The sequence below is a fragment of the Morone saxatilis genome, unplaced genomic scaffold (genome assembly GCF_004916995.1).
Source record: "Morone saxatilis isolate NCDOM2014 unplaced genomic scaffold, NCSU_SB_2.0 Contig18, whole genome shotgun sequence".
Taxonomy (NCBI): domain Eukaryota; kingdom Metazoa; phylum Chordata; class Actinopteri; family Moronidae; genus Morone; species Morone saxatilis.
The window spans coordinates 9,068,272-9,085,679 of NW_023339740.1; the positions used below are offsets into that span (position 1 = coordinate 9,068,272).

A 17,408-nucleotide genomic window follows, 5' to 3' on the forward strand; every position below is an offset into this window, starting at 1 on the left:
GAGAGAGAGAGAGAGAACGAGAACGACTGCTTCTCTGGACAGTGCCTATTGATCGCCACCCGGCACACATCACCACAACTTTCACAAATTGCTATTGAGAAGTGACCTGTAATGCAATTACTGGCCAATCCGGGGCCTTGGCTGCCATCAATTATTAAAAGCCGCCTGAGTCGTGGCCCGCTATCCGGCCTCAGCTGGTGCGTTGTGTCATTATCACATCTGCCGGCCACCAGCTCGCCAGCTGCTACAGCGGCGTCTGGAACAAGATTTCCAAGCGACACTTCCCACTCTGTCGCACATATCAGAAGATATGGCCAAACGAAGAAATTGAAATTGCTGTATTATATATTCTAACTGCTACAGTGAAGGTGAGGTGCTGAAGGTCACAGAATAAAATGGGTTTTGGTTTTTCACTATTGAGCATGAGAATAATATTTACAGAAGAGTAAAATCCCTTTGTGAAAACTATGGGGTTAGTTTCTGCTTTAAAAGAACTTTTGTAAGTAAAAAAACAACATTAATATTGCAGCGTGGCTCACCACTGGGTCCTAGTTTTAAAAAAACGTTCAGTAGCGTAGTCAATGCCAGCAACACATCAATAGCTGCTGTTTCTACCTCTAATCTGCTACTTCTCACCGTCTTCTAATAATTCCTTATATGTTTCCACTTCACTGTTAGCTCTGTAATCACTTATACATTCCTTGAATAGTTTCTGCCATCAGGGTTATGATGAAAGAAGACAGAGAAAACAGCAATGCAAGCATTGCATGATAATTGCCCTTTGCTTTGAACTGACACAATAATTTTTCTTTTAGTTGTTCTCATTATAAAAGCCCTTGTTCAAACTGGGCTTGTGATTTTTTTTGCTCTGCAGTCATTGTGAAATAATTTATTTGTTATCTAGCTTTACACCAAAGTAGCACTTAAAAATACTGCTACCAAAGGAGCAGCATTTCATCTAGAAAGCAAATTTAACACCAGTTTGAAACCCTCGAACAGTTTTATTCTGAAATTCTTAAAAGCCATTTTGGAAAGCAAGTCATACCTAATGTTCATTTATTCAATAAAAACTCTTAAAGAGACTTCTAATAAAACCAAAGGGCTTATAATCAACTATTGTCATTTAACTTTAATGTCACACCAGCAATTGGACTGAATGAAAGAACGTGCGGGACTGGCGGGATGAGAGTACAGAATGTATGGGAGGGCTTCATGGTGAAAGCAATGGTGCTGCATGGTAAAAGCTGCAAGAGTTGTGTAAAGCCTGAGGAGAAAATGAAACCACTGAATGAGAATGTTCTCTGGTGCTTCAAAGCCTCTGCCCTCTCCCGCACTGACAACTGAGCTGGGAGTAGAGCATAGTAGTCAAACTACACTAATGCATAACAGAAAGATAAGGTATACAGCATGGACCATTATATTCTCCAATGATCAATAAAACTCCACTCTAATAGATACATTATATTGTAGGTGTGACTGATTTATTGCATTTTATTGTTTTCAGCTATCTATTCTCTGTTCCTCAACATTTAATGTGCATGGTAAATTAACGGAGCAGGCTACAATAAAAACATCAAACAACACTGCACTTAACTGTTGTGGAAAGACATACTGTACTGTATATGTGTGTGGGGGCTTAAGAGCATGGAAAAGACAAGGAGATATAGCAGTGTGACACACAACTATTAAAAAAAAGTCACTGAACTGGCAGGATATCTCAAAGCAGCTGGAGTCAAATGGCTCCATACAGCAGCAGCAGCAGCAGCAGGAGCTGAAACTATGACAATGGCAGAATGACTATCACAACCAGCTTATGGAGATACTTATACTGAACGATACGCATGGCCAGGGCTGAAGCCAGGCACACACTGGTTAGGATCCTATTAAAGTTTTTTTTTTTGGAGGAACAGCTCCAGCTGCAGCAGTCCATGCATCTGTCCTTTCCCCAGTGACACTGCCAGGTTTATATCAATAAGGAAGTGCGGGGCTTTTGGGGTTCACTGCAACAACCCAAATCATGCAAGAATTGAATGGATGATTTCTCAGCACTTGAACAATAATGTAGGCATCAGGGAGATGTTTGTGTCAGATTCTTTACCTAAAAGTGAGTCATCTGCCAATCTGGTGAGTACATGGAATAGTCCTAGAGTGCCAGTAGTGACATTAACACTTGTAAATGTTCAGTGGAGCGGGCTACTAAGGATGAAGACTCATCGGTGTGCTGTAAGGCTATGCTTTTGTGGATCAATACAAACTCAAGGAAAGGACAAGTTGATTTCAGACTGTGACAGTAGCTTGAGCCAGCAATAGATTGAGATGCTGAAAAGAGCTATGGCACCTCATGCTTTTAGAGCAAATACAAAAACATTTGGATCACCCAATAATGGCACTTACCAGAGGTGTTTTGAATTGCTCAGACAGTTCAATCCATTCCTTTAAGAGCACATCACACTTTTTAGGACTGCTGGCTGAGGACTTTTCTGTCAGCAACAATTTGTAGTGAATTTACTTAAAAGGGGAGAATACATGTTTGAAATTATAATAGTCAAGTCAAGTCAAATGTATTTATAAGGGACATTTAAAAACATCCCCTGTTGGGTGCTAAAGTGCCGTGCAGACTGGACCAGGTAGCTAAAATCAAAATTAAGAGAAACACAAAAAAAAAAGAACCACCAACATAAACACCAATGCACAGAGCTCATAGGCACCGATAAACAACACATAATCACCAAGGTGCCAAGAAATCTGCCAAATCAGGAGGATTCAAACTCTAGAGAGTAAAAGTATGTATTGGATGGAGGGGGCAGATCTGGGAGCATTAACACATCAAGACTTGACTCAACACTTGTCCCAATGCAGAGTGGGAATGAGACTACAGTAAGACCACAAACTGGGTTACTGCAAGGCATTGCATGCACTGCAATATGGCTTGGTTGTATAAAGGTGGGTCATTTCACATATGGATCATCAATCTATTGGCCCAGCGGGTAGCATGCACCACTTCTGAAATTAGTTGGATTATTGGACTAAAGTGAACTGCTGCCTCCAGACAGATGATTTTTTCTCATTTGTACAATCTGCTCAAACTCCACTTGGCAATGGGAGGTTGTAACATCAGGCCTGGAGCCCAATGATAATGGGAGCATTCAGACTTTATATGACAAAAGATGGTGTGTGGGCTTGTAATGATCTTTGTTACAATTATGGCACCATTCATGCTTCACTCCTTAAAGGGGTTTAACAAAAACGACACTATATGGCCAAAAGTATGTGGACACTTGAACACCACATGTAATGGTTTAATATCTCATGTGAGCATTTCTGGTATATAAGGAGTGATAGTTGATAGTTGATGTATCTGTACTTCATCTTGGTTGTTGTTGTTCTCTTGGTTGTTGTTATCTTCGAAACAAAGCCACAAGAACATTAGCGAAGTTGAAGTCGACGTTCCAATTTATCCCAAAAGTGTTGGATGGAGATGAGGTCAGAGCTCTGTTCATAGTCAAGTTCTTCCACATGAGTCATTGTCATGTTGAAATAGGCAAAGGCCTGCTGTCACATAGTTACATTCTTGTCTCAAGTATTGTATGCTGTGGCATTAAATTAAATTAAGGGGCCTAGTCCAAACCATGAACTGCAGCCCCAGACCAAAAGTACAAAAACGTGTGTGGACAGGGCCGCAGTGTATAAAATCAAATAAAACATGCTCTGCAGGCTGCTGGAGGAAAAAACACACAAAAAAAGATGAGTTTATCAGCAAACAGTGGAATCTGTGTTTAACTCTGTATTTATTACAAACACTACTTTCAGGAAGTCTTTCTGCTTCCATCTGTTGGAGAGACTCATTGGAATTTTTATTGCAGGCTTATGACCTGCCAGGTTCAGGCTGCATACTGCCTCACTTAAAAGCTTTGCTCTGGTTTGGACACTGTATACTGTTTATTCTTTTGTTACACTGACTACTAGCAGTGACTGTTGTTCTTTCTTTTCATTGCTACACTGAAATAAGTTGCTCATTAGGTATATGAGTTTACAAAAATCTGTGCTTTTGTGAAGCATATATCCCTATTGATGCTGTGTGCTAATGTCGCTCTAGGCTAAAACTTGCTTGTGCATCACTCCAGCATTCTGTCAATGACTGTGGATTCATTAATTGGAGCGCGATATGTGGCAAACGGTTTTCTTTTGGATAAGGGTGATTAGGATAGTTGATGAGGTGATGGCTTGGGGAGAGGGAGGGGATGTTTTAGCTCCAGGGCCTGCGGCATTATTCATGTGGACGTGCAGCTATGCCTCCTGCACACTGCACCACTAATCTAAATCTACAAGAAGGAGTGGACTACTGTACTTGTGCACACTTAAGGGAAACAAATCATAACTGAGCACCGTCAACCGCCCCCCTCAAGACACCCCTTCACCCACTTCACCTGGGGAGCCTGGCAGTTATCGACCAATGAGGGCGACTTATTGAGAAAAAGCTGCCATGAAACTGGGTCGCAGTAGCCAATCAATGCCATGGATTTCTTGCCCTGGCATTATCTCAACTGTGAGAGAGAGAGGGTGGGAGTCGGGGTGGGGGTGTTGCGAAAAAAGAAACAGACACAAATCAGTCGTTATGGAGGCACCTCGACTATACCTCTCCTCCCACTCCCTCCATCCACCCACACTCTCCAACCTGCCATCATCAACCCCTTCCTCTTTCCTCCCTCCTGCTATTCATTTGCTTTTCCGTCTTCTCTGTTGTTTGTTTGCCCCTGGGCTGAAAACTCCGTGTGTATATGTGCTCCATTATGTATGTGTGTGTTTGTGTGTGTGTGAAAGCGCTCTGAAATGACGCATTGATTCACAGTGTTCTATATTTTCTCATCTGGCTCACTATTACAGTGCGAGTCAATCGACGCCGTATTTCTCTCTCTCTCTCTCTTTCTCTCTCTTTCTCGCTCCCTCTCTCTTTTACTTTCTCCTGTTTTCTCTCCCTCTCTCTCTTTTTCTATGAGTATCAGAGTATCATGTTGTTGAATGGAAGTGTTTACGAGGAGTGTCGTATTGCCGTTACAAGAGACAGGTTTGGAGTATCAGCGGTATATTTGTACCTGTGCATGCTTGTGTGTATTTCTGTGTGTTATTTTCTAACTTGGAACACAGTGTTAAGTATTCAGGAGTGCATGCTCTCTTTGTGCACTGTGTGGGGGCATATGGTAGTGGTGAGGCCTATACTGTATATCTGACGGCGTGTTTGAGCGGATGCCAGATCTGTTTTTTTATTTATATTTTTTTAACGTGTGTGAGTATTTATATGTGTTAGGGAGAATTTGCTGGTGGGTATTTGCACCCTCTGGTTCGTATACACACTGCACTAGCTCGAGCTCTGCAACTCCACCCTGTGACCCACACATACACACACGTGCGTGCACAGAAGCACATCCTCCCACTCGTGAGGACTTTTGCCAGAATCAATAGAGGCTTTTTAATGCCTCTTGCTGTAGTACGAGTCTGAAACTGGAGCGCGGGATCACAAAAATGGCAGCCAGGTCCTGGCGTTTGGGACGCGCCCCATTTTAGGCCTGTCTCACATCACTATCTCCAACCATCCCCCTGCCCCCCCATTTATCTGCTCAATTGCGGTGTACTCCGAATACGGAAACAAAACTTTTTCCACTGGTAATAACTTGCTTTATAGTGACTGTATTGTTCACATTTGTGTTTTGTGTATATTTCCAGAAAAGGTTTACCATGACTCTAAAGTGCTGCAGTGAATAAACTTCACCTGAAAGTCAGTATTGTGTTCATGCTGTAGATATAAAGAGACTGTCTAAATCCTATAAAAGATTCCTGCCAAAGATTTCATACAAAATACTATGGGACAAATAATATATATGTAGGCTCATGGTACCTGAAATAAGCACTGGTCACTGTTTTATAATAAAACAAAATAATATAAAATAAACAAACATTTGATACAGATAAATGTCAGGAGTGATTGGCATTAACAACAGTCTCTCCAAATAGAGGTGTCGCCTTCCTGATCCCTTGGGCGCCTGAACCTGTGCTTGGTGGGGGTCTCTGCTATGATCCATCCATGTTTCCATTGAGTTTTCTTATCATATAAATACCTCTTGAATGCTTCAAATGTCCTCAAACAATGCAGTAACACTGGTTTCTGTGCCTGTAGAGTTGATTTAACTATGTTAGCAGAAACTTGTTCTCCGCATTCTCAGCATAATCCTATGTACCTGTAGTAGGCTGTGTAGCCCTGTGATAGAATGAGGGATGTGAAAACAATTTGTCATCTATCATAAGTAGTTCAATGTCAGTGTCACTTTAACATCAGTATTTTTGCTTGTCGCTTGTTTATCCAAAGTCTCTCCTGACACTGCACCGGCTCAGTTGCACACATACACACACACACGCATACACACAAGGCAGCCCTTAGTACTTTGTCTGAGCTACACTAACAGCCTACAGCCATGCTTACAGGGCATTTCCACTAGGAAGCCAAATCCCCTCTTCTCTCGGCTCACCTGGCAGCGAAAGAAAAAAGACGGCAGAAAACTTTTTAAATGTAAGGGTTGGGGAGCAACTTTGACGATAAAAAGCGCATCAGGACGCGAAGTGAAGGGGAAAGAGGCTTTAAGGGGAAAAAAAGGGATTTCATTTGCAGGGTTTTGGTTGTGTTGGGCTGTGAGTGGGGGACTGATAGAGGATGGAAGGAGGCAGAAAAGAAGGTAGATGAAAAAAAAATGAGAAGAAACGGAGGAAAGAGGGTGTAGTCGTGTGCCATAAAACGTTCCACTGCCTTTCCCAGGGCCAAGTCCTCGCTCTGTTTCTAATGAACTCATTTATTCTGTTTTGCTGGCTTTACCTACACCAGCAACAAAAGACACTCTCCTGGTCTGCTTCTCTGAATGCTCTGCTTCAGGGTTTGTTGAGCATCTAGGTCTGTCCTATGGCATTACCTTTGTTTACTTAACTCTCACCATCGATCAAATGCAAACCTGAGACTGTCTTCCGCTGGCAAAGGCATTACTAATTAGCATTTCCTTATGAAATAATGTTGATTGCAAGTGACTGATTAAATTTATTTGCTGTTGATGCACTACTATGTAGGGTTTAAAGCTAAATACAGTTTCTTTCCTCACGATGTTAAGACAGAATCCTTAAAAAAAAAGGTTGGTTTTGTGCCCATATCTTCTGGTCCGTGTCAAACAATTGCAACAAAGGCAAAAACATCAATCGGCACCACATTTTATGTGAACACAAAATCGCATTCTGGTTTTGGCCAAATATTTAATCTCTCCTCGTCTCTTTCTCTCCCTCTCTGTCTCTGTCTCTCCCTCCCTTTTTCTTTCTGAATAATATGCCACTGGGAAGTGAAAAAAAAAACTGAGAGCACGGATCCCCACTCCTCCGCTCTTCTCGGCTGCACGTCTGTGATGTCATAATCACTCACATCAAAGGCTGTGCGCTCAACACGGCGACTGTCAGCTTCCCTGGAGGCGTCATTAAAAACGAACAGAGCAAACCGAGCCAGGCCTGACAGAGACGCATCAAAACTTCCGAACACGCACATATGCACACATGCACAAGTGGGTGCGTGCGTGCACACACATGCACGAGGGTGTGTGCATTAGGGTGCGTGCACAATCAAGCACATACTAACTGAAATGTATTACAGAAACACACATGCACACACTCGCACACATATATGTAATCATAAAATCATGTATACACTAAAGAAAATGCTCACAATGCATATAATCCCACACACACAAGCACACACTCACCAACAACTGAATCTACCCAATGACAATGTCAAAAATCCCTCATTCTAGTATTAGGACAGAACACGCGTTGCTTCCAGCTGCATTGTACATGTGAGTGGTAACAGCACGTGAACATCTGTCGTGAAGATGTGCTGTCGTGATACATTCATGATGCACACTCATGTTGTTGGCAGTCGGGGGCATTATGCAGAGCGTGCACATAAATGTACAAATAGCCTACATCCACCCGCTCACCCGCTTTTCATCCCTTTCTGTCTATCTCTCACACACTCGCCCACACATGGATACATGCACACGCACGCACACACACACACACACTCATACGCAAACACACACTCATACACACACACAGAGGCACACACCACTCATTTACACAAACTGGAGGAAGGACTATAAATAGTATGCCTATGATGCGATGCTGTGTGTGGTTTCTCCCTATGGGTTTGTGTGTGTGACTGTCAAAGTGAAGAGAGAGCGAGGCAGTGAAGGGGGGGGGGGGATATTTAAGGGAAAGAAGGGCTGTGCTCATGTCTGGTGTACAGCCAGTGATAAACAGTACATGACAAGCATGGCGAAGACAGTCAGTCCCCTTTGATTTGAAATGAATATAAGGCATTATATGTTAAAAATGAGCATCTGTGTTTGTGTGTGTATCGGAGTGAATCCAAGATGTATTTATGTAAGATTTTGCTTCTGGGTCGACATGGCGTTCTTTGTGTATGACTTACCCCTGGCAGGGTCTTCTGCTCATGCAATGCATTCTGGGCTTTCAGGGCCGACTCTCTGGCACAGTAGGTGAGGAAGGCACAGCCTGAAATACAGAAAAGAGAGAGAGAGAAATAATTATGTTATGTGAACTGGGGATGGAGAAGGAGAGACAGCCATGGGAGGGGGCTGCACCAATCACCAGTGAATAGCCAAAAAAAACATGTACACACAGACACACAGAGAGACACACTGAGACACACACAAACACACAAACACACACTCACACACAGAGTGAGCCTGCAGCCATAGCTCTGAAACTCTGTCTACATGGCCGCACTGGGAATTTGCTCATGTTTGTGTGTGTGCCTGCGCGTGTTTGTGCACAGTGAACAGCATTTCAGCGACTGAACAAATGCAACATTCCTTCGTACACAAACGCAATTCATACGCATGCAAAAAAGAGACATGAAAGTTAGATGAAAAATTGCGGCTTTGGAGATTTGTGCATTCTGTTGCGTGAGATCCATTCTGCCCGCAAAACACATCAAATCTGACTGAGCTTCCTCCCTGGCAGTCTGAAATAGCAGTTATCCATTCGTCCATTGCACTCTTCTGGCTGCTGTGACAGGGATAGACATTTCCCTGACAGCTTCTCTCTCTCTCTTACCACCCCTCCCCTCCCCTCCCACCACCCTTCATTTCTCCGTCTCTCTGCTCCATATGTTCCAAGACTTCCCACAATCCTCGGTTTTGTTAGCACCTGGGCTGACATGTGGGGGTGGAAGGAAGATGGAGACGCAGGAGGCAAGGAAGAAGAAGAAGCCGTGGGGAACGTGTTAGCCGTTCCCTCGCCACCCCCTGTTGACAGTGAGGCGCACGCCACTGTCAGAGAGCTGACAAACTGTCAATCTGCAGATCAAGGCTAATGATTCATGTGTTTGACAGTTTAATAAAACACTTACAAAGACAATTGCACAATACGCTGTAGTGACACGATTCAATTTGAAGCAAATATTCTTCATACTGTATATGCAGGTGTTTTGCTTATTTGCTCAGACTCTGGATTTAAAAAAAAAAAATCAATTAAATTCAGGGAAAGAAAAAAATCCACAAGGGACAATTAGTCCCTTGGTTTGCACAATGATAATATTAGCAGACATTTGAAGCATTTGAAAAAGGGTCTTTTAGTGAACAATGAGGCAGACATAAACATTACAGCAGCAACAAAAAAATGCACTAGCATTTTCACAATAATTTTTTTCATTTTTTGGATCACAGAAGTCTCCATGCAGACATTGACAAACTGTTCCCTGCTGCCATGCAACTAACATGAGCACAAAGAGACAAAAGAACCACAGTTTGTTCTGGGAACATCAAGGGCTAAGCAGACGATTATCATAGACCCCTCCCCCCCCAAAATACACACAAACACAAATGCTTCTAGCTCTTCCCAGTTGTGCTTTGCTTTGTTCTTTTTGCATACTGGGGGCTATTTATTGTTAAGGGCAGCACCATGTACTGTATGTAGAAGCAGCATGCCTTCCATCCTCTTGACTCCGTATCTTTAACCCCGGGTCGTCCTGATGGCGGGACACTGGGGAGTTCCGCCTGTTGGTGTTTTTAATTAACGGGCCTCTCTCTCATTAGGCGAAGTGGGAGCTGGCCGCTGACAGCTTGGCTACCTCCTCGTCCTCTCTGGGCCTGTCGTGTTAACGCTACATGCAGGCACCGTCCCACAGGAAACACGCAAGCCTCTGATTCACACGCCTGACACTGGCTGCAGGCACCCACAGCATCCAGTGTATTCAGTAATGGAAGAAGTATTCAGATCCAGCAATACCATAACACAATGTAAATAATACTCCAAAAATAATCTGTCACCATTATGTTATTATATATTGTATATATATATATATAGTGTATGAGCAGCAGTCTATAGTTCTGGGTAGTTGATATGGTGATTATTAGAACTATTTTATTTACTGTTGGGTATCCAGAGGTTCCCAACCTTTTTTGTCTGATGTGCTCTGACAGCCCTATCAGATAAACTCAGGGATGAACTCAGGAGGTAGAGCGGGTCGTCCACTAATCAGATGGTTGGTGGTTCGATCCCCGGCTCGTCCTGCTGCATGTCGAAGTGAGCGAGATACTGAACCCCAAATTGCTCCCGATGCTGTGCATCAGTGTATGAATGTGGATAAATGTTAGTTTCTGTTTGCGATGGTCATTCACTGTGTAAATGGGTGAATGTGGGATGTAGAGATGTAAAAAATATGTGGTTGGAAAGAAAGGCGGCATACAAGTACAGTCCATTTAACTTTAACTCAAGTATTCCTTCATCCAGCCCCCTCGCCTAGACGTTACATTTATATACTACGGATTCGCATTACAAATACAGTCATTACCAATTACTACTAATAATAATTATTACTATTAATTCAACAAGGAAACCTTTGCCTGAACGTATCAGTACAAGAACCAAACAAGATAAACAAGATTTACTGACTGATAAATGTAATTATTTTTTCCACAATATTCATTCTTGCATTAAAACACCTGCCTGTAGCAACTAAAACTTTACATTTTAAGGGGTTATGTTTAGGCACTCACCGCACTTGGTTAAGGTTAGGGCTGTGGTCTTGGTTTAACACAGACGTTGTACACACCATCCACCCTGACCACCTCACTTTGACAAAAACGTGTCTCTTTTTACACGTGAAAAAGCATTGCAAGGAAACATACTGTAATCCAGGCAGCAATCACATTTTCTTGTAAAATGTAATTGGGAAAATAAATGAGTTGTATATAAACGCAATCTCTGGGAGACAATTTCTGTGATTGCTTTGACAACACACCTCATGTTCTAAATGTGTTTGTGTGACATTATTTTAAACCGGATCTTATTAAACTCTGCTAATTATGTAAAACTGGATATAATGTTTTTATACAGCACAGTGATCCTGGAATTGCTGGAAAACCTGACCATATACTTACATCTGTCATTCAAGTCCGGCTGGGGACCTTTGTTGTCATGCCGAACTCTTTATTCCCATTATTTCCTTCCACCTCTATACTGAATACAGTAAATCTAGTAAATGCAAATGCATAATAATACAAAAAAACTGCTACCACTGACTCTAGTTGATGACATGTCCTATGCACACAGCTTATTGTAGAACTGGTTATTATGACTATAAGTTTATAAATAAATTCATTTCAAGCATTATACCAATTTGTAATCCTGCATGTGTTTCATTTCCTTCTAAACACAAATATGGATAGTTATACTGTATTTGTACAAAATCATAATTTTTTTAAATTCACAATCTTTCCATGTATCCCCTGGGAGATGCAAAAGTCCCCCTGGTTGGCAATCACTGTTTTAATCTCTAGCAATGCGTTCTGCTTTCTATGTAAACTTTTAATCTTCAAAGTAACTAGTAACTATATCTAGCAAATATATGTAGTGGGGTAAAAAGATTTTTTTTTAATTATAATGAAGTAGAAGTGAAACTCATATCATATCTGAAAGTACCTCAAAATTGTGCTTTAAAAAGTTTTTAAAAATAGAGAAAAAGTAGAAAATTGCAAAATTGTCAGTACTTCTATTTAGTTAAGTTTCACCACTGAGTGTATTTGCAAACGTATGGAGGGGACAAGCACGCATGCATAGAGGCTAACTCGGTCACACACTCACATACACACACACACACACTAAAAGTGACAGTCAACAAACGTTCAATTTATCATCATTGTCACAAGTCAGATGCTGGCAGCGGCTCTGGTATCTGACTAAGACCCATATTGGCCCAGGAGAGAGAGATAAGCTGTTTGTTTCTGCTGTCAATGCTGCCAATTTGGTTTCCCATCACTTCAAATTCAAATCAACAGCAGTGCAGAGGGGATCTGAGAGAATGTGTGTGTGTGAGACGAGAAGAGACGTGAGCGAGAGAGATTGGGGTTGGGGGGGGAGAAGGGCAAAGGAGCAAAAAGAAAGAGGGGGAGGAGAACGGCAGAGAGGAAAAGCAGAACAGCGAGGGATGCTCGGTAAGAGAGGGAGAGGGAGAGAGTAGATAAGATCACCTAGCTTCTGTGAACACCATCCCCCTGTGTCCTACACTCGCTTCTTATCTCAACCACTGCAGACACCCTAAAGGGACACACACCCACCGAGAGAGAGAGAAACAGGAAAAGAGTGAGAGACAGACAGAGAGGGAGGAATATGGGGAAGAAAAAGAGAGAAGATGAAAGAGGGCAGCAAGGGAATGGTAGAGACTATGAATCCTTACTGGGGGAAGAAGAAAAGACAAGAGCTTCAGTGGTGAAATCCACCAACTGTCACCAGGCCTCATTTAAACGACAGCTATGTTGGACCACAAAGAGCTTTGACTTTGTTAACTATGGGAAACATTTACTTGATGAGCTGTCTTTGCTAGATGCTGCTTCCCAACAAACTGACTGTACATACATACATAGATACAATATATATAAAATAAGATGGAACATTTTTTTGTTTGAAGTCATCTTAGTAAGATCCATAGATTTGAAAACCTGAGTAATCAAACAATGTTTAATTGAACATTGTAACATGTGTAACGTTTAGGATCTATTGGCAGATATGAAAAATAATAGGCATAACTATGTTTTCATTAATGTTTAATCACCTGAAAACAAGAATAGTTTTTTTTTTTTACCTTAGAATAAGCCTTAATGTCTAAAGATGCCACAGGTCACCTTCCATGGAGTCCGCCATGTTGAATCGCCATGTTTCTACAGTAGCCCAGAACAGACAAACCAAACACGGGACAACACGGGAATTTTGGAAGGAGGAAGGGTGAGACGAGGGAGTTACAATCTGCAACAACACTGCTAGATGCCACTAAATCCAAGACACTGGACCTCTAAACTGACTCTGTGAGAGCTAAAGCAGGTTTCATAAGTTTTAAAGTTGTTGTCACGGAAAATAAATTGTAATATTTTGCCACGTTTTCATCTACACGACTAAACTGCATAATTTCAAGGAAGTAGTATTTCAGATATTTTAGTCTTGGTTGGGTGGAATACCATTTAGACCTTAGGGCCATAGCCAGGATTTTAAAGCTAATTCTATTTTTATTTTGTTTTTAAACTAACCATAACTGATTTTTTTCAACAAAACAAGCTGTAAACACAACACTGACATATTATTATTTTAAAGTTGGTATTGCTAACATTTTAGCAAGCAGCAGCCAATTTACACATCCAACAGATACAGAGCAACTTCTGCATTCAAGTGCAGTCATGTTCCTCACCACCTGATGAATGTAACTCCCATATTTAATCTATTTTATTTAATATTTGGCTCTTGAGCAACTAAATGTTCTAGCTAGTCGCAAACTTTGTCTTTAGCCGTTTGGTGCTGGGAAGGTAGTGTACAGTGGGTTTTTAGAGCTTTTTTTTTTGTGCCAAGAACAGCTGCCTGCTGCGGCTGAAGCAACACTGAGGAGAGCGAAGAGGGAGAGTGAACCAAAATAATGAGTGCAAAGATGCTAAAATGCTATGTAGTGTTGAGAGTCATGGGATAATTCTCTGTGGGTTTGTCACTACAAACGACCGCTTCCACATACATGTAGTTATGTGATCCATTGTTAATATAAAAATATTGATTATACCTGTCAATGTTGTGTTTGTAACTACATGTAGCTAAGCATTCAGTCAAATCCAAAATCATAGACATATCAATCATAGCATAGACAGCCATACATATGAGTCCCACTGTGGGTAATTTACAGTGAAATTACAGTGTAAACTTGTGAGGTCAATAAAATCCCCAAATTCCCCCAAAAAATCCAGAGACCATGACCTCTGACCTTAGTGGTAGTGTTGGCCCTTACTGGGACACTCCAATCTTGAAATTCTCCTTTGAAACTAATTATGATTGTACTAAAAGTAATTCTACTTATGCATTCCCGAATTAGTGCTTTGCAGCGTTACTGGACACATGAATTACTTTTTACCAGCATGCATTGCCTGATGCCACCCAAGACTAGACAGCTTGGGGACAATGTTATTGCACAGAATTCTCTAATTATCTTGTGCCTATTAATTCAGGGATTGTAAAAGGCTGACATAAAAAGTTCCCTCCTCTCACTCTATCCTTTTATTCCCAGCCACAGACGGGGAGAAACTCCCAGTGATCATTTAAATATTTCAGAACATCTTGGTAAGAGCCTAAAAAGAGTCAATAGCATTAAAAAGCTTTATCCACAGCACAGCTGAAACTCCACGCTGCATAGCCCTGCAACTCTGCCTCCAAAAACTTTGGCATGAAACTTTGTTTGAGGCTGTCCAATTTCAGTCAGTCAATAGAAATCTCCACGTCTCTCCCTACCTCAGTTCTGTTAGCACTTATCTCCCCCTGAAAGGGTTGACCAAGGACAGCCTTTGCTCAATAAACACAAGAATGTTTTTTTCTCCTTTTTAAAAGATTGACCTTAAGACAAGAACGTTCTGACTGGATTTTTGTGAGTGCTAAGGCTTAGATAACACTCTTCAATTCACTCTTGAAATGGTCAAAGTAAAGATGAAATTCTTGACTTATTGTGTTCAGAGAAATAGCATTTAAAGCCTTGGTCTTTTAGTCATATGGTGACAATGAGTACCACTGAGTGCAGAAGAGGAATACTAATAAGTATCGTATTAAGAGAGTTTCTGATTCAAGAATGATACAGTTGCCCTTGTACTGCTGTAACTGGGACACTCAATATGAGCCGTGTGATTGTTGCTATTCAGTCTGTATCTGGTTCAAAACACCATAAAATTAAATGAGAAAAATTGATAATTGTAGTGCACTTCTGTAGTGAGTTCTACTTCTGAAAATAAAATATAAAAAGCTTCCGCAACCATGATGTCTGTGTTTGTAAAGCTCCTATTGATTCTTTTCCACATGTTGAATACAACTAATCAACTTATTGTCTCTGTAGAAAAGAGTCCATATAGTGCTAAACTATGTTTTGGATTAATTAAAACTGCAGACTGGTCTAAATTAAATATCTCCCACTGAATCTGGTATCAAAGTGAAAAGCCCAGAAAAGCCCCCACACTTTCGGTTCTGCGAGGAATAGTAATTCAATAAAGCGAGCAGCAGTCGCTCATATCCCCTTCACCTTTGCTGACCTTTCAGATCATTACTCACAATGGAAAAAAGAGACAGAAGATAGAGGCTATTTTAGGGGACACGGTCAAGGTCTCCAGGAACACTCCAACTTTCTCCCCGTATCATCTTAAAATCTTTAATTGGCAGCTGTAAACCCTGATTAAATAAAAAAGCTCTTTGAAGCCCACAATATGAGCTCAGAGAACGGTACAGTACTCGGTGTGAACGGGGGGTAAAAAACTTCAATTACTGTTCAGAGACCACATCAAGCATTTTTTTCATTGTGTAAAAAAGGCCTTAAAAATTCAGGAGCTGTTTCGGGGACTAATGAATGCTGGTCTTAAGTATGATATTATTTCAACGGAGTGAGGCAGAACTATGGGGCAGTATTATGAAAGAGGAGGTGAATTAATTTATAATGGAGTGTAATAGCAGTCCCAGCTCTCCTATAGGCGGCTATATGCAGATCCCTTAGTCCTCTCTTCAGGGGAACATGAATAATCTGTAATATAAAAACACGCATGTCACTGAGAGAACTGGAGAGCAAGAATAGACACAGCAAAAGTTAATAACCAGGTGATGAAACTCAAAGGGGCAGCACTACTGTACATCTGCTGCATTTATCCCATCCTGAAAAGTGGAGGACATAGTAATTTAATACAATAGTGGCTCTAGCTGTATCTAAAGTACTCTCTGAGATGAGGAATATCATCAAATAAAAGTTATTATACTGTATCCTGGGTAAATTCTGAGTTCTGACTGACTGGGAGGGGAACAGGCAGATACATTTTTTATAACTTTCCTACAAAATTGTTAAATCATCATGCCAAATGAATATGCTCTGAGGGGTTTGAATGTTACTTTTCAGCAACACACTGAAAAATAACCTGAACAAATTGCTTAGAAGTTACCCAAAACGATGTGGGCGACTATTGTAGGAATAAAAATCACCTGATTAATGACAATAAAAGCTCTGCAAATTACTGATAACAACATGTATATTAAACAGAAAACTGTTAGTGGTACTTTTAGGAGGGTATAAATAAAAGAAATAAAAAAATAAAATATAACCACACAAAAACTGACCTAAGTAAAAACCGAGAGAGATGCATGTGACAACCTCCATATTAAAATGCCGCGCTAACAGCTATTAACAAACGCATGCAAACTAATAAACATTTTACACACTTTGATGCTCTTTCACAGAACAAACGTAGATATTTTTTTAATGACTAAAAATGTGCGCAAAAGAATGACTTCAAATTGTATTTGTATGTTCTGTGTGTTCTGTGTGCGTGTGTGCGTGTGTGTGTGTTTTAGTCCCTGAAGATAACAGGTCCCATCTCTTGCCCTGCTTCCCAGAGTGGCCGTCTCTAAGCTGTGCTAATCGATTGGCAAAGGAGGAAAAAGGGCCAGCTTTAATGTGTTGCATGTGAAGGATTTACTGGAGAGCAGAGCCACTGAATCAATGGCGTAGAAAATGCATCATTAGGACAGTGTTGCCCCCCCCCCACCACCCACCAACCCTCTCCACCCCTTCACCCAACCCACTTGGTCCCTTGAGGGTCGGGATGGAAAACACACATTAACACACAGACATTTAGACCCACACACTTGTACGCACACATAAACTGTGTTAAGACCCCTTGAGCTCTCATGCCTCTGAAGTAAAATACCTTCTTAAACAGCACCCACATCACATGTAACATAAATGCTCGAGCATATACACTCATATACCTTGTTAAAAGCTCCCTTGATGGCAAAACACACACACACACACA

The 17,408-nt window shown here is 41.3% G+C and overlaps 1 protein-coding gene across 1 annotated transcript in view; it reads right to left on the reverse strand.

The window, feature by feature from the left end:
- celf4 (CUGBP, Elav-like family member 4) overlaps positions 1 to 17,408 on the reverse strand; it is an 80,135-nt gene that overhangs the window by 48,054 nt on the left and 14,673 nt on the right. Inside the window, exon 2 of the mRNA XM_035662210.1 lies at positions 8,513 to 8,595. Within this exon, the coding sequence (XP_035518103.1) occupies positions 8,513 to 8,595 (83 nt within the window). The remainder of the gene's footprint in view (positions 1 to 8,512; positions 8,596 to 17,408) is intronic.